Source organism: Pteropus alecto, unplaced genomic scaffold (assembly GCF_000325575.1).
Source record: "Pteropus alecto unplaced genomic scaffold, ASM32557v1 scaffold276, whole genome shotgun sequence".
Classification (NCBI taxonomy): Eukaryota; Metazoa; Chordata; class Mammalia; order Chiroptera; family Pteropodidae; genus Pteropus; species Pteropus alecto.
Genome location: NW_006438074.1, coordinates 4,898,758 through 4,917,628, shown reverse-complemented (window position 1 = coordinate 4,917,628; position 18,871 = coordinate 4,898,758). Strand labels below are relative to the sequence as shown.

At 33.6% G+C, this 18,871-nt stretch overlaps 1 protein-coding gene across 7 annotated transcripts in view; it reads right to left on the bottom strand.

Moving 5' to 3' along the window:
* GPHN (gephyrin) overlaps nucleotides 1-18,871 on the bottom strand; it is a 390,228-nt gene that overhangs the window by 57,482 nt on the left and 313,875 nt on the right. For 4 of the 7 annotated variants that reach the window (XM_006915134.2, XM_015591978.1, XM_025049112.1 and 1 more), the window contains 5 exons: nucleotides 16,834-16,926; nucleotides 8,047-8,102; nucleotides 4,813-4,932; nucleotides 3,222-3,280; nucleotides 2,225-2,378 (listed from right to left, as the gene is read on the bottom strand). In XM_006915134.2, coding sequence (XP_006915196.1) covers nucleotides 2,225-2,378; nucleotides 3,222-3,280; nucleotides 4,813-4,932; nucleotides 8,047-8,102; nucleotides 16,834-16,926 — 482 coding nt within the window. Of the gene's footprint in view, nucleotides 1-2,224; nucleotides 2,379-3,221; nucleotides 3,281-4,797; nucleotides 4,933-8,046; nucleotides 8,103-16,833; nucleotides 16,927-18,871 lie in introns of all 7 variants that reach the window. The other 3 variants (XM_025049111.1, XM_025049109.1, XM_015591976.2) reach the window with 1 other exon arrangement.

Sequence of the window (18,871 nt, the reverse complement as noted above, 5' to 3'; positions counted from 1 at the left end):
TCATTTACTACTATTTGTTTATTGACTGCCCTCCCATTAGAATAAATTTCTGTAAGAGCAGGGATTTATCTATCTTGCTTGCTGCTATATCCCCAGTAGTCAGAACAGTGCCTGGCATCAGTATGGTAGCATACTAACGGGAGAAGGGGCGGTGGGAGTGGGCTGTCCTAGTGGAGAGGAGAATTTTAGCACTGACATTGTTTGGAATTGCCAGTGCATGGTGATAATAAGAAGTAGAATGACCTGTAGTCAGTTTCATTATTGTTTTTCTAATTTTCTAGAGATAATGCATCCATCCTCTTATGTGAGGGTAAAGAATTAACAAAACCCTTTCTACATCTCTAACGACAAATCTGACCTTGAGTTAACTTTCTAGCTCTGTTCTGGAAATGTGATAAAGATGAAATGTCAGCTTGTTACCGGGCAACATTTCTTATGGTAAAAATGATCTCTGATTGGTGATTTGCATATGAACTGAAAGAAACTGTAAATGAACTATTAATACCAAGTGGGAAGCCATAGTTTTGAGCTTCCATGAATGTGGTAACTCTTGTTACTTGTGGTGACATTTGCTGAACTGAACTATATGTTCAAAGAGAATCACACTAACAGATAATTTTGGATGGGAGTAGGGAAGGAATGTTAAACCATATCAAACCAGAGATTGTAAAATTTAGAAGTATCATTTCCTTGGAAAACCATGGTAATATAGCAAGCCAGAGAAAGTAGGGGAAGGGAGTCATACAGAATCTATCAAAACTTCTCCAAGGATTATCAAATCTATCAAGGCAAGGATCTAGGACTACAAATTCTCCCTTAGATTCCATCATATAAGTACTATCCCTATTCTCACCCCATCACTATCCCTACCATTAGTGAATAGTTTAATTAAAGAGTATAAAAGATCTCTTTACAAAAATACTACCAGTGTACTCTGGGGGATAACTGAGAATATTAGCCCAGTCCTATAAAAGCATTAGGAAGACTACAAAAAATATAGCTTAAACAAAGTTGCCTAATAACTAGTTATTTTGCTTTCTGTTTAACTTTCTCAAACCCCATGAACTCAGATGCAAAAACATATAAATAAATCACAAATAAGAATAGTTAATTAAGTCAACCAGTTTAAAAGAAATTACTTTTTGACGCTAAACATCATGTCAGTTGGTCCTAGAGATATTAATTTATAATCGTCACTATGTAAATCAATTGAAAGGAATGTTTGTTTTGGGTCAATGAATAGTTTTAGGGAATGACTAGTATGCATATACTGGGAAGTAAGTAAATCTAGAATATTGATTTATCTCTCCATTAGCAAAACAAAATGTTCTACTCTTTTCTTTTGTTCTTTCTAAAAGAACTATAAGGGTAATACAGAGACCCTTGAAAATGTTAATTTCCAAGACTGAGAAATTCAAAATAGTGGTAACAAATGGCTTATTTTCAGAAAACAGAGATTTAAAAAAAACAAATCCTGTGAATCTTTTTATAGTTAGTTCTAAAGGAATTAATTTCAAAAAATCTCAATAGTTTCTGATTCTGCTCTTAGGCTTTGAATTTCCAGCAGATCCACTTTTCAATATTCCCAGTTTGACCTTAGAGCCTCCAAATGAATTTTTGTATAACCTAAGCAAAATAGGGAATAGGAAGTGTTTTAAGTTTTCAGAAAAAGATTGACTAACTTCCCTTCCTCAATCAGGACTGAGATGACATTTTGACACAATCTGAATAGCATGCCACTAAGATGCTATCTTTAAAGAGACAAAGGAAAAAAACTGATTATCAAACCATTTCTGGTAATTAAGGACCACATGGAATTTTAGCAAGAAGGACTAGCCATGGCGTCCCAATTTATTGCATTATTTTCTACACAGAGGTGGCCTATCATCTCAGCAGCAGAGCAGGCATAATTCATAGTCCCAATTGACTAAATACTGAGTTTGCATAGTTGAATATCTAGATTTATCAGTCAACATTCTTTGTTGAGTGTGTGGAAAGGCCATTGCTTATGATATTCCATTCTAATAAATGCAAGGGAACATTTATTAATACGTAATTTCTAGTTCTTCCTTCTCATCTTCTGTACTTTAACTATACTGAGGCCAATTTGTTATTTCTCTGTTCTAGGTAAGATCTATAATCCACAATGTTCTATTTACAACACAGAACAGATGTCAGAGATACTTTTACTTGAAAGCCCCATCTCCCCCACCCCCTTTTTTACCTCATTCCCTGTAGACATGACTGCAACCACTGGAAACTTATTAACTTCAACCTCTGTGACACCTACAGTTGCCAGAAGACCAATCTCTGAGGGGCCCATGTGGGTTCCTTTGGCCAAAACACATTCCCCTCTTTTAATGTCATGGCCGATGGGTCTGAAAGTCAAAGCAGAACCATAAGCGATATAAGTAAGAATAATATTTTCTCAAATCAGAGGGAAACTTTAGTGTCAGAGAAGGAGGACACTCAATGGGAGAAAAAAGTCAAGAGATGAGGCAGGAGCAGAATTACAAAATTAAGGGATTCTAAAAAATCTATCCTTTTAAAATTAAAAATATTAAATCACACAACAGAAGACAGGAATAGGATTTATATCTATTATTTTTAAACAGGAATATGTTATATTTGGAAATTATTTTACAAATTGCTTTGTATCACATTACTGTCAAAAATACCAATTGCAAACTTTCTTGAAGCAAGAAATTATGTGGCATTAATGATAAAAAGTATATAGGTTGTTAGCTTTGTGGTGAGAGAATAATGTTAATGAGGTTATAGTCCTAGAGATAATTTCCATTTGGACCACTTAGGTTGGCCCAGTTATGTGGCTGAAGTCCATTCACCTTGGCCTCTTGTCACAGGGATGGGAGAAGTGTAGCTTTGTTACAAGGGAATTTGAGCAAATTGGTATTAATGAAATCAGGGCAAATATACTCCATTGTAAGAAAAATAATTTAAAGTATATGTACTACTTATGGTAGGACAGTGGTCTCATCATTGCTTTTGACTATTTCATTTGCCTTTACCATATTCATGAAAAAGTAGGCAGGGTAGACATGGGATGTAGAATTAAGAAAGTTCATTTTCATACTTGTCAAACGCCCTGAAAGCTAATGGTTAATTGAGTGATCTGTGGATTTCTAATAGCCATGCTCTCCAGAGTTCATGATCACATAGAAACAAAAGTTGGCTACACATTCCATATGTTATGAACTTACCTGATATCTTGGCCTGGCCGAGCTTGTACCAGAATTCTTACTTCAAGTTCCTCAGTGCCCTATAATAACAAGAAGTCATGTAATTTCAAATGGAACAATCTAACAGAATTTCTGATCAATTGAATTTAGCTACTGCAATGCTTTTATCATCAGATAGGCCCAGAATATATACAAATATAGAAGAACAGAAAACCATTTGCTAAACACTTGAACGTTCCTGAAAAATGAGATTTGATACCAAGGAATAAATATTTTCATGCTTTTAAAGAATATTCCAATTAAAATACTGAATCTTACTTTGTAAGCAGCATTCTCAAGGAAATATCACACACACACACACACACACACACACACACAGACACGGACACAGACACACACACGGCTACCCTAATAGATAACAGCTAGTGCACAAGGAAATAACTTATCTTTTTTGTTCTCATGAATCATGAGTTCAATACTATGCTAAGGTTCCCAAATATCTGCAGAAATTTCAGTGAAGGACTTACAGTTTGCCTGGTAGTAAATTTCTGTAAATTAATAGTGATCATCAATTTTACATTTATGGGCTGTGAATAATATTGTGACACTGGAACTGTGTCTTGTCATCTGGCAGAATCTGTGGATGCATGTGTTCCAGATTTCAATGCTCTGCTGCCTTCCCTGATACCAATAAATCTGATGGACAGTTTTAACAGCAAGCAATGTGATCTGTATGCCAAGAGTTGAATTTTATAAGCCTTACATGCGGGAAGATGATTAAAAAAATCCCCAGATCAAGAAAAGTGGCTGTTTCTCAACAGGGCCAAGTTTTACTATATACCAGATTATGAGAACATTATTTATTTTTAACTTCATCTTTTAAAATATGGTATCTTATCCTTCTTCACTAATAAGTAAGATAGCTAGTCTTTAAAACCTCAGTTGAAATTATTCTTTATTAGTGGTTGAACCTCTGGTTTCAATAATTGCCACTCGTTTCAGTGAGATAAAGTCCTGCTTGGATCCAAAAAGATCTCGTGGTCCTTTATTTTAGGCAATAGAGGGGAAACTGACATCAATTTAATATTTCAGGGCTGTGATTTGGTGGCATAGATTTTCCTATATTATAGAAACCAGAACTGAGTGTCATTTGATTCAAATGCTTGGCTTAGTGTAATATTCAAGAATTCGCCCAGGTGTTCTTTGTTAAATCCTTCTCTATTAAATCCTCCTTCACATTTTATCAGAAGTTAGATTGGATAAACACATTTCTCAGCTAGAAGGTATGTCAACAATTAATACCTCTGCTCTTCTATCTTGAGGTAGTTTCTTTCCTTGTTTGCCTGTGAAATTTCTTGGACCAAATATGTTTCAAATTCTGCTATAATCACAGTATTGATAATAAAAACGTCTCCTATAATATAAGATTTTTAAGCTTAAGGCAATTTCTTATTTAATGGAGACCTATACATGACAATGTAAAATCTTAATATAACCAAAAAGGAAAAAAAAAAAAACTGGGTAAATCTCATAAACATTGCAGAAAATGGAAATGGGCATGACTTAAAATATTGCCACAGGAATGCAGCAGTAAGACCTGGTGATGACGTACATCATCGGATTCCCTGATAAGTTCAGTATCTTCTACTTGTACTACTGCATCAGCACCACAGGGGATTGGAGCACCTGTTGTAACTCGCATGACTTGTCCAGGCATTACTGTCTGAGTCGGCTGGAAACAAACATGTAAGAAAGAATTGATTCTCTTTACTGATGCAAAGGAAAAGTCTGTAAGAGATATAACATTTTAAGAAACAAACCATAAAAGGAAAGTCTTATAGTCTTATTTATTTTGAGCCAAAGAACTGAAAGCTACAAACAAGTACATTTACACCAAGAGGCTTTAACTTGATTTAATGTTATCCTGCCTCAATTTAGTTGGGTTCTATGTACCATATTCTGTAAATATACTTTAAATATTTTATTGTAGTCGTATCTGTAATTTTCACTTCCCCATGTCTTAAACCAATTCTTAAGAAGTGTTTTCATGCAGTTATTAAATAAAAATTTGGCTCTTCTCCAAGACTAGTAATTCTAAATGGTAGATGAAAGATTACTACCAGTTCACTTATATTAAACCAATATAAAAGACATTATTCGATACATAAAGACATTTATATATCCACTTAGAGTAGACATAAACTGCAATTAAATTGAATCAACTGAAAAATTCTAGCAATATGTAAAGTTCTTCCTTTAGACTGTTAAAACTAGTTACTAGTTCTTTTTTATTTTCCTTGATATACCTTATATACTTTATATAAAGTAAAAACAGTTAAAATCTTGATTTTTCCTTAACGGGGGTATTGAGTTGGGGTTTTTGAGCTTTGTCTAATGACAGCACTGTATAATTACATATTATTTTTGAAAGTGTCCAGTGCTAATCAATAGGACCAAACTTAAGTTATTTAAGGTCAAGTGTTTGGTACACCAAGAAACCATTTGTAAATCACTGTTTTAGTGCATGCAATGGCACCCCAATGCTCAAGTGTACAGACTTTCAGTAAGTGAGAGGAATTTGGCTCTTGAGAGATCTCTGAAGTGGGCAACTTTTAAGTTTCACAACTTTTCTTGTGCTCCTAGTTCTTTAGGACAGTTGGAGGTTTTACGTGGTAAATAAAGTTTAAGAAGTTTATAAGGCTCTTAACAACCTGCAGCAATACTTATGTATGCTAGGCTGTAGTTATTTTAAACTATTTGCTGTTCCTTAAGCATTCCATGCAATTTTTAAAACACCCCCGGGTTTTGACTTATACTGTGGTCTCTGTCTGAAATGTCCCTTTTGTAAAACTCTCTTAGGCCCAGCTCCAATGCCATCTCCCTAATCCTCCCTGGATGAGATGCTCAAACCTCTCCTCTGTTCTCCATAGCATATGACTGACAGCATTAGTTTAACACTTAATATGTTATATCATATTTAGTTGTTTATACTCTGTCTCCTCCACTAGACATAAGTTCCTTAAAATTAGTAATCATGTCTAATCTAATTTATACCCCTAGAACCTAGCGCAGTGCCTGATACACACAGTAGGTATGCTTGATAACTGTTAGATAGATTCAATTGAAGATCAAGAAGTACTTCTTGACTAATTAATATTTTGTGGCTTTGTTACAAAAATGGATGCTTTAGATGTCCATTGCTGATGAAAATATACACCAAGAAGTCAAGTAAACTATGAGATTACAATTCAAGTCATTTAATAATAGGGGACCAAGGCCTAGTAGCACTTTTTGTCAGGAAAACAAGTCATGGGTACCAAAATCTGCCTGTGTTTGGCATAGATAAGGATCTAGTCACTAGAATACCAGGCTTAGCTTAAAAGACCCATACACAGAGATCTCAATGCTTGGATGTAGAGATGAGGGAGCTAAGGTCACCATGACTGGCACCATTTTTCTCCTATATACTTCCTCAACCCCTCTCTATTTTCAGTACATATGGGAATACATGCTAAGACAAGGAAGAAGAGGCATGGACATAGCTTTTCTCCAAACTGCCACATCTATCTATCTATCTATCTATCTATCTATCTATCTATCTATCTATCTATCTATCTACCTACCTACCTACCTACCTACCTACCTACCTATCTATCATCATCTCTCTTTTCTCCTTTATTTTAATATAATGCTTATGAGTCCTTGGTAGTAGCAGAGGAGAAAAGTGCCTTTATCTTCATCTGGTTCTATTTTATAAGGTAGGAGCTCTTTTAACCAACTTTCACAACTCACTGGATTAACATACACTATTTCCTACTAAATATAATAATGCCCACAACATACTTCAGGTTGAAGCTGTGACTCTTTTCTTGTATACCTGTAAACTACTGCTCTAAGATTCAATTGAATTTGTTCTCAAACTTGTTTGTGCCAGTTTGTGTTAACAGTTGCTATGGAATTATGTAATTTAAATAAATATTACATGAACCAATAATATATGATCGTGAAAATAATTACTTTTTAATATATAATTAAGTTAAACCTTTGGAAAAACTCAATTAAAAAGTGCTGCTAAGAAGAACTGCTATCAAATAAGGTGTGGGTGAAGCAACAGTAAAAAATTGTAAAAATATAATAAAAATCTAGAGTCTATACTTAGATTATTTGCAAATGTCCTTAAAGTTTTCTCCACTTTAAAGAAACCAAAACCTGGAAATATAATGCCCTTTGGGTGTGATTTATATAAGAAAGACCAAACGAAATTCAAATAGCAGATACTTATTAAAAGAAAAGCATTGTTTCTCCATCAAATTAAATGACAAATAAATGTTCATTTATTTTAGTTAAATTTATATTTACTTACAAAATATAAAATAATTTCCCGCTTTAACTTATTTCCAATTAAATGGTCAATTACTGATCTCCAAAGTATTAAATAAGAGGACTTCTATTGTACTTCCATTATGGCCTATTAGTGTTTCATTTCTTAACAGAAATATATGTATACCTGTTCTCTGGCTAGCTTTAATTTAGAAAAATTAATCTAAGTAATTAGCTAGAGAGGTAAAACAATTTGCTTCTTCTAAATTTCCCTGTTTGCAACACCAGCTGGGGAAAAGTCTGAGAAGACCACTTGAAAACTGAAGTTCTATTCAGAACACTGACTACCAACACCAGCATTTAAGATGTAATCGGTTCTTTCTCATGAGAACTATCCTTTAATATCTTTGATAATTTGTCTATTCCTTCTCTAAGATTTCCCTTACAATGATGGTAAAAGCTTAGAATTAGATCTTGAAAATGCATGAAACAAATCTTTAAGGGCTTTCAGGCCTGTGAATCTCACCTGTTCACCAGCTTGAGATTCCCCAATGATGAAACGATCTCCTGGGCCATCAGCAGCTGTGAGATGAACAGAACCAAGAACAAACATCAGAATGGACCTACGGCAAGGAATAAAAACCTACTGTTGGAATTCTAAAATTTGACTCAAATAAACAGATAAGGATTTGGGGAAGTGGAATACTTTTCTGATCTCCTAGACTATTGTTACTACTGGTTTGATCTTGGGTATCCAAAACTCATAAGTACCAATAGAAGTATTTCTAATATTTGCCTCTCTTGGAGACATATAAGATGGTCTTCCTGTTGCTCGATAATTTCCACACATGTACTTTTTAAGTAGGAAGTTCTTTTAGCCTATCTTCCTAAATAAACACTACTTTATCCAAGGGTACGTATGTGTGATATGTGTGGATCACTATGTATGTCCATATTTCTCTATTTTTCTATAAAAATTTTAACTATTTTGTACACTTTTCTTATTTACCACCCAGTTTGATCTTCACAATAACCCAGCAAAGTAGGAAGAACGTATATTTCTTTCTTCATGTGACATTTGAAGAAAAAGGGTTACAAAATGAAGACCTCAGGTAGAAAAGGTTAAGCATCTTGAATAAGTTCTGATTAATGGTACAGTGTGCATGTGCTTGTGTTTACGTGCGCGTGTGTGTTTGTGTGTGTATTTTTATAATGGGTCAAAGTGCTATTTCTGAATCAGAATGCATAGGCAGTGCTACATCACATTTTTCATTGACTATTCTTAAATTGAAAGAAACCCATTCATAATTGAAATGGAAAAAAAACTTCTTATCCAATATTTTTTCTATATATAGTATAGTAATGACTGGATGAAAAAGTATTCCTGGAGATAAATGTATTTAAAAGAGTTTTCTTCACATATTATGTAGATTTCAGTACAATGCCTATCTAATGAATTTTATGATCATGAACATTACTTCCATGTCACATACAGAAAGGGTTTAGGACATACACACAGAAAAGATAACACTTTCTATATGAATATTTTAATTATATTTGAAATCATGCTGATTAGTGTTTTTAGTAAAGGCTTATAAATAATACTGTTTATATTGAGTCACTCTTTTTGCACAGATGGCTTTGGTTAATCTGATATAGAGACAAAACTTAGCATTAGGTCACTTCTATGTATAAGACGTGGTATCTTATGCTTCATAGACATTATCTCAGTTAATAAACTCTTGGCTTTCTTGTGCTTTTTGGGAATCTTAGTGTATTTTGGGGTTCACTATAAAAAGAGAACAGTTTTCCTGCAATGCTATTCTTATTATACTGTTTTCATGGGTTCTTCTTTTTCCTTAACTCTTTTAAAGTGAACTACTTAAAAGAAACATAGAAGTCATTGCTTCAACAATTATCAACATTTTGCCAATCTTATTTCATCTATTCCCCCACTTATTTTTGCACTATTTTTTAAGAAAATCATGATTTTCTTCCTGTAGAAAATCAAAAAGTCAATTAGATTTCAGAGTCTGTACTAACTGCATCTCAAATATAAAAAAAGTTTTATTAATTATTTTCTACTAGAGCTATTACCAGCTTGCCACCTCTCATTAGCAACCTTGACATTTCCTCTTTTTACTTCTTTGCATGAGGGGAAATTAACATGATTTAAGAGTAAAACTAAGCATAATTTGAATCCTGGTTCTGGCTATTATTAGCTTCAGTACTTTCAGCAAATTACTAAACCTTTCTCTAACCTTCAGTTTTCTTGTTGTTAAAATGAAGATAATCATACTTTAAAAATGTTAATACTTTTTAAAGCTTTTCATTCCTTTCGCTCATTCACCAAATTACTACTGAGTCTTATATGCCCCAAGGGTCATATTAGGTCATAAAACCAGACAATGTTTCTATTCTGATGCAGTGTCAGTCTGTTGCAATGTTTTTAAAACTCTGGATCACAAATGGAGGTGGGCTATAAAGTCAACTTGTAAATAATTTTTAATATGAAAGATAATAGAAAATATATTTTGTCATACATGGTAAAGATAAATACTGTTTCATGAAACATTATTTATATGTGTGTGTGCATATGTATATTTATATATAGTATTCATTACATATGTGTATATATCATTAGTTTATAATGTATATGTAATTAATGTGTGTATTCGTATAGCGGGGACAAAACAAAACTCTTAAAGTCACTGATTTAATAAAGGAGAAAGATATTAATCAATCACATTAATAAATACATAAATATGAATTAAAAAAACCACTCTAAAGGAAAGGAACATGGTTTTATGAGACATTACAATGAAAGTACCCGAATTACACTGGAGGGTCAGGGAAAGACACGTTGATAAAAGGATTTCTGATTTGAATAAGAAGGATGAGTAAAGCTAAGTAGGCAAAAGGTACGGTGTGTGTGTGTGTGTGTGCACGTGTGTGCGTGTGTTAATATGTGGGGGAGGGGAGAGGAGGAGAGATGAAGCAGAAATGCTGAAATAAGAGAAAGATAGATACATAGATAGATAGCTATAAAGTGGAAATGTTCCATCTAAAGATTGTCACCTGAAGAGAGCAGTATGTGGAAAGGCCTCCAGTTCATGTTATATCTTACACTTTAGCCACTCTCAACTTCTAGTACTGTAGCTCCCTGAGTGCCAAGATAACTCATGTTTCCATTCTATAACATGCTACTTCTACTACTCGGAGTGTCCTTTATCTTTATCTTTGATTAAAGACTTAGCTTCTAAGACTCAGTTCAAGTGCCATGTTCTCTATAAAGTCATATCTGACTCCCCTTCCTTTTAGGTGCCTACTTCCTCTTTTGTTTCTCCAGCGTATTCCTGAAATAACTCTAGTTATGGCTTCCTACTGTATTTGCGATTACTTGCTTATTTCTCTCAGGGGAATCGCCAGCACTTGCTGCATAATAGATATTCAATAAACGTTCAATATGTGAATTATTCAAAATGTTCAACAAATAAATAAGTCTGGATCCTAAGAATCTTTTTAGAAAGATGCATGCACGAATTAACAAATATATAATATTTTTCAACACGAAAATGTTGTATTTGGAATGCTTTTCATTTTCTGTTGGTCCATGTATACTATTTTCTTCAAAATGTGAGTCAACAGTCACAATCTTTAGAATGTTTAGAAAGACTGCTATTAATTCTATATAACTTAGATTATGTTGTTATTCAGCCAAGCATAGTGCCTAGCTCATCATCGATGCTCAATAAATATTTGTTAAAAGCATGAAGAAATGAATTTGGCATTTCCACATACTTAGGTGGGAAGTTTGTAAACTGACTTGTACATGTTAGTATTGTGTTTTGTAAATCTTCTTAAATAATTTCATAAATGTGTATATTTTCTCTCTAGTTAGATTATGAGCTCTGTAGAAGTAGAGATCACTTCTTTTATTTCTTGTTTGAAAGCCTCTGATCTTCAATCTTTCTCCTGTCTCCTGTTTCCCGCCACACAGGCAAATGAATATATACTCGAAATTGCTTATATCAATGTTCTGCACAAATGCTCTAAATAAATGTCACTGAATGATGAATGACTGGAGATCATCTGGGGCAAGCCTGGTAGAGAGTGTCAGGGAGGCCTAAATCTGAAAGAGCCCTTAAGTGATTTTAAACAGCAAGATCCTTTGCTATTAGGGAAGCTGTATTGACCAGGAAGAGAATATGTGCTCACTTAAACTACGTTTTCCACCTTGTCCTGGGAAACATGCCTATACATTGCTGGCTAAGAAAGGGTCAGTTAACTAACATTGCACAAAGCTCTTAGAACCTAGAGAGGCTTTTTTTTTGGGTCATTTTCCTTAATGTGCATACAAATCACCCGGTGATCTTGTTAAAATGCAGATTCTGATTCCGTGGGTCTGGAATAGGGCCTGAAGTTCTATGTTTCTAACAAGCTGATGCTGATTCTGCTGGTTCAGGAACTACCCTTTTTGAGGAGCAGAACACTACAAGACTGAACTGAAAAAATGCAAATTCAGACTAAAAGAAAACTTGAGGAATAAAAAATTAACAAACAACAACAAAAGTACCGATTTTGCATAAACACTAAGGTTCACTATTTCTTATAAAGATAGAAAAATAATGATCAATCTAACTTGCTGATATTTATTTAAAAATATCTATTAAAGAGATCAGTAAAAGAACAGTTGCTGTTTTCAGGATGAATTTTGTAAGTTTGGGTGAGAGGGGCTGAAGTGGAGGAGGGGTGGCATACGAACCTAAAGCTGAAAAGAAATTAAGTAAGCCACAGCATGCCATTAGAAAAGATGGCTTAGAATCCAGGACCCCTTTCTCACCTCCCAATTATGACATTTCTGTTAATAAGTTTTCTTTTCTGTTTTGTAATTATAGAATTTAATTTGAAGGAAATGATAAAAGCAATATAAACCAAACCTGAACAGCAAATGCATTATATAAGTAATTCATAATGTTTAATGCTAGACCTTGAAGCTGCTCCCACGTCCACCCTCTGTTAATGTCCAGAAAACATTTTTTGTCTTGTTTACCTGTTTATTTAAAGATTACTGATTATACCATTTGATGTAAAATAACAGATAACTATCTATTCATCGTAATGTATAGAAAATGATCTTCCCCACGACATTTGCCAAAGAATTACTCATTTTCAATTTCCAGCCATATGTGAGCTCTTTTTAAGCCTCTTGAAATACTTCACAGCTATTCATTTATTTTGAATAATAAAGCGTCTCATCATTTTCATGTTATGGCTGAATAAAGTGAGGCTATAGAGATAGCATAATTATCAGAGATCTCAGGAAATATCTTTAACAGAGGACTAAGGCAGAAAGATTAAGAAGTTAATAATAGAACCAAACAGTCTAAGACCACGATGATAGGGAACAGGGTAATAGCATTTATGAGCAGACTAAGATTATAGGAAGAGTTGGGTTGGGGCAAGGGAAAGTAACAAGACTATCGCAATAGGATTCATATTTGCTGCAATTATACTGAAGGATTAAATCAGGTGAGAATATTTTTTTTGAGGATTTTTAGAAAAATTTATTTGAGGTAACAGAGGATATGCCTGGAAAGAAGATCTCAACAGACTGAGTTGTTTGGCATTTTTAATCTGATGCCTTTTCTTATGAAAAGCGGGGAGTGAAAAATAGGACAGATAAGTGAGAAGACATTTTATATCTTTTACCACTGAGGACAAAAATGCCCACTTCTTGTTAGTATTGGATAGAGATATTATTTCCTTAAATACAGCATTAGCTAAAATTAATTATTCTAAATTATTTCTCTGCTCACCTGAGTCAGGCCCTCTTCTTCATCCAAAGTGACCTATAGTGACATTTCAGGCTGTCAAATGAGTTGGAGAACCAGCTGTGGCCAAGAAGTTTCAAATGGACAAAACAGAAGCTCTGGAATATGATTTTTATCAAAGACTAAGAACTAGCTCTAAATCAAAAAGTTTATATTGCATGTTACTATGCAGTTTAACCCACTGGAAGGAAGTACAACAAAATGTTAATAGTGGCTAAGCAGTGAGATAATGAGTAATTTTTTAAATGTTCTTTTTGATTTTCTGTATTTTCTATAAGTATGTATTTCAATCGGAATGTAAAAACAGCAACAACAACAAAAAACCTTTTAAAATTTACTTTACCCAAATGGCAAGGATTTCTCTTAATATATCCTTCCAGAATTTTTGGCTACACATGGCTCTCAAAATAATTACTGGCATGTTCATAATTTTCCTTTTTTCCTAAATGATCCCAAAACAAGTTCTAAAGGGATAAGCCTTTCAAATTGAACATTTTCAAGAAAGCTGAATTTGGAATTCTGAGATATTTTTGTCTTTATTAACATCTAAGAAAAAATTGTGAGACAACGGGCACCCACATCTCTATAGGAGGGTGTGAATACATCAAGATGATTAATCAGTGTGAAGGGAGAAATAACTCTTCAAAAATAGGAAGAGTAAAATTATTGTATTGATTCTAATTGGCAACAGGCTTTCATTTTCTTTTATCTTTCAGATTCACTCCCTCCTAAATGTAGGTTTAGGTTTATTAGGTTTACAGCTCTTCCTATTACTTAAATCATCGTCATTTGATTTTTGCCTTCTTTACATTCTATTCTTTTTTTTTAAAGCTGTTCCTATTTCTTGTTTCTTTAGTCATTTTTTACTGTCTTGATTTTTCAACCCACATACCTTAAAGGAAGTGATCCTTCATTGGTTTGGAGTTTTATGCCACATGTTTCTGAAGGATACTGGCTAATGCTTAGTGATCCAGAGCAAGTTAGTAACCTCTTTACACCTAGAGGGTTAGCAACGCTCACAGGTGCCACTGGTTATTACTGGAAGGCCTAAGGCAAAGGCAGAGGAGAAGAAAAAAAGGGAGAATAAAGGGAATGGGGAGAAAGGAAAGGCAGTAAAGGAAGATGGGGTGGAGAGAAGAAGGCACGGGAAGTAGAGCGGTAGAGAGCCACAATAGCCTCAAGGACATTCTTTACCAAAAAACTGAGTGGGGATGGTATTATAACATAGAAAAGATTAAGATCATGTCTTTTGTTCAATGATAACTTTTGCTGCTTTAATTAAGATATACACACACACACACACACACACACACACACACACACACACACACACACAGACACACCAACCATTCTTAATTCAAGATTTAACCATGGCCAAAATGGTTATTTGTTATGTGTTATGTCTCTGTTATATGTTCCATATATTAGAGAACTATCAACACTTCACAGGAAAGAAGTAATGTGAATCAGTTGCATAGTACATAATCCATTGAAACTGTTATACTATGAGATGTCATTTTAGATGTTTTCTTCTGTGTGTAAAATAACTAAACACCACCACTTCAAACAAAAGAATAAATAAGATATTGAATGTTAATTTTATATAAAAATTTCTTTGATAGATTCTACAATAGCAGAAAGTCTCTTATATGGCTCATGAGGGCTAATCACTCTTTTTGGCAACTAGAAAAGCTAAGCAGTAGTTTCTTTTTATTGAGCTGCTGCTACCTTATGCAAAAATCACATAACAACATTCTGTTTGAGAATAATTCTGCCTCAAATAATTTATTTTCTCACTTTCTCCTACTTTATAGTACAAGGAATGTAAAAAATAGACTTTCTTGTCCCTTTAGTATTTCATCTGCTGTAGTTGTTTGTTCTATTCTGGAAGTAAGAATTCTTTGTGATTTTATAGAATCCTATACAGCTACTAATTATAAGTTCGAAACAGAATTTACATTTTAAATAGAGAAAAAGAAACAAGAGTCAGTGAGGCTCTCAGAAAATTAAAGTAATTTTCTTCCTGAACAATATGCATTATACAATAAACACTACAGCACGAATAAATTTGGAAAAAAAATAAGAGCGGCTGGGGATTTATTATTTATGTTTTCAGAAATACTCTAATTTACTGAGATCAAGCTGAATAAGCTGTATCCAAGAAAGTGTTCCTGAGAAAGCACACACTAGTAGGAATTTATCTTTCCAGAATTATATTTACATAGAATATGAGTTTATTAATTCAGATAAATGTTATCCTTTTTTTTCAGAAATGTTCTAAGTAAATGTGTTTATTATAAAAATAGTAGTGATAATAATAGTTACCAGTATTAAACATTTTAAAAAATGTGTATCAAGTGCTTTTTTTTTGGTGTCAGATATACTTTACTAACGCTTTCTACAGTCTCATTTAATCCTTGTAACAACCTGTTGGGGTAACACTGATAATTATAAACACTGTTATAATTATCGCCATTTTACAGACGAGAAACAGGCTAAAAAGTTTAGGTGATTTGCTCAATGTTACATTGATGAAACTGGTATCAGAACCCTGATCATTCTTAATTTGCTCGGAGCCCATACCCTCAATCATTTACTATACTGCTAAGAGATTGTGATGCAATATGGACGAGATTAATCAATGTATTTAATTACAATAAAGAGAAAATTATTTTAACAGCAAAATAGAGTAAAAAGAAAATCATGAAAATCTAAGTGATTCCATAAAAGACCATTAAAAAGGAATTGGCCTTCTTAACAGCTCTGATAAACTGGGAAATGTTTTTAGACATTTCTTCAAGGACATCAGCTTTGAGTTAATAACCAATAATAGCTTCTAAGCAATTCAATTGCATTTTCATTTTGCATTCTTAGATTGGACTTTAGGCAGGCGAATTCAATTTTGTATTTGCTTTTAAGCTTTATGCAATCTCAGACAACTCAGGAGTGAGCTGCTGGTACCATTTGGGGCTTCGGAGCTTTGAAATATGGCATCTTCCCAGGAATTAGAGGTTTCTCTCATGCTTGCTTTTTATGAAGCTTTTACTGATGTTTGAGTTTAAAGCAGGAGAAAGGACTACCCACTTTATCTCTATGTTGGGAATCTGCTCTTCTTTCTTGCACCGTGTAGACATTTTCAACTAGAAAACATGTGAAAAACTTCCAGACCAAGACTCTCTGCTATCTGGTATATGTAGAGGGTGAAAGAATAAATTATAGTACAGTATTTATATCATTACCAATATATATTTGTAAATGAGAAGTTTCAAATGATTATAGTACTTTCACTGAAAGGTTTTAATCAAGATTGTGTCAGAAAATACATAGGCTAGATTAACATCGTTATCTGTGAATGAAATGATTTTGATAACCAAGGGAAACAGATTTAACAGTTGTTGGGTGCCTGGGCTGAGCCAAACATCTGAAAAGAAAAGTACAGTATGAGCTGTGATGATACTTAAGAAAACCAAACTATTTACCTCGAACGGCATAGCCATCTTTTACTGATGCTGGGAAGGGGGGTAGGTTATCTTTTGCATATACATCTTGAGCAAGAACTCGACCCATTCCATCTGAAAGAAGAGAAAAGAAGAAAAACGTGGATGTTGAGAGTAATAACCATGAGAATGTTTGCTTGTCTGACAAGGCTTGCATATGGGCTCAGTCAGACCTCCTGATTTCTATTCTATGGAACAGAAGACAGAAGAGATACATCTTAGTGTCTGAAATGAAAGATTAGATTCAGTCAATTAATAGTAATGCTTGCAGAGATTATTTGAATATGAGTAGCTATAAAGTCATCACCAAAGAAAGATGTATTCAAATTGACATATCATTAATCCTTTAACAACCCAAAGATTACTTTCTTTAAAAAGCCAATTCTTAAACATTTTCATATCTATTGACCCAGTAATTTCACTTGTAGCTTAAGAAAGTGGATAGATCATTATGTACATGTTTATTTCAGAGTTGCTTACATTAGTGAGAAATTGATAGAAATCAAAAGACCAGTAATATAGAAATGTAAATAGACAATGATCTATCCTTTTGAAAAAACATTATGAGGCTAAAGTAATATTTATGAAGAATATTCCTTGACAGGTAAATTCTTATGACATATATTTAAAAACATGCAGAATTGCACATGTAGTGTATAATCTTAACTAAGATATATTTGTATATATCAACAGAAAAAGACGGGAAGGGTATACATAAAAATATAAAGCAGTTGTTATTGTACTATGTTAAATTATGTATGATTTTTATTCATTTTGCTATACTTTTCTGAAAATTTCCAGGTTTTCTACAATGATTACGTGATTTTTTTATAAGCAAGTTTTTTTTTCTTATGAAGAGAAAAGAAAGGAGTTTCCTTATCTTTCCATTTGAATTTTAGCCTTGATTTTGGGTTTATAACCTAAAAAAAATTAGTGACTTTAAGAAGACTGGCTCCTGTGTAAAGTGACTATTCAAGCCACTCTGGATGACAATTATTTTTGGCTAGACCTCAGGAATTTGAACTAGTGCCAATAAGAATAAAAGTTTCAAGAGTCATGACTAATTCCTTATATCCTCTAGTCAGAATCTTTATCATTATCATTATCATTTTAAAGAAGTAAAAGAATAGTAAATAGGAGGTAGAGAAGGAAAAAGAGAAGGAGGACAAAAAATCAAGCTTCTCTTCAAAGACTGTAAGTAATAAAGGACTTGATTTACATGAAATGTTAGTTTAATTTAGAAAACTCCATTGTTTCCACTGCTGGATGGATGAGTTTTTATTTGTTTGTTTTGTTTTTGGCTTTGTCCTTCTCAGCCACCTAGGGCCTTTGGTTTCCAGAACCCGGGACCAGGAAGTAAGTTCAAAGAAATTTTAAATTTTCTATTCTAATTCATAGTGATATCGACTCTTTCCTTTTAGGGAAGTGACACCTGAATTGGAAGTGAGAACTTCTTAGCAGATTCTAGCTTCACATACTCTTAGGAGGTTGGAGCTATTCTGGAGCTATCCTGGAGCTATGAACTATACTTTGTGAGATTAGGGAAGTAGTGAGACCACAGGGTGAAGTGTGCATTCAAATATACAACATTAACTCCCAAATGAACCTGAAGCTTTAAGGTAGTCCTTGGTAGTGAGCCCTGGTGGCATTTGCCCAGGATCACAATAAACCACCTGGGACACCTCCTTATCTGGGTGGCCTAGGGTATCGAATGAAAGAGAATGTGAGCTCTACATAGCTCAGGTCTTAAGAGAATTTCTTTGCTGGAAATTTCAATAGCTTAGTAATAGTGGTTAATTATAGAAATAGCACAAGGGCTGAGTTTTTCTGGAATCTGGTCTAATTAATCTAGTAAATGTTTATACAGCATTTTATAAATTACTAAATATCACATGTATTATCATTTAAACCTCACAAAAATCTATGATGGCATTATTATTTTTATTTTACAGATAAATAAAGAGAAGTTTAAACAGGGTAAGTCACTTATCCAAGGTCATATATTTCACAGGTATCTAAG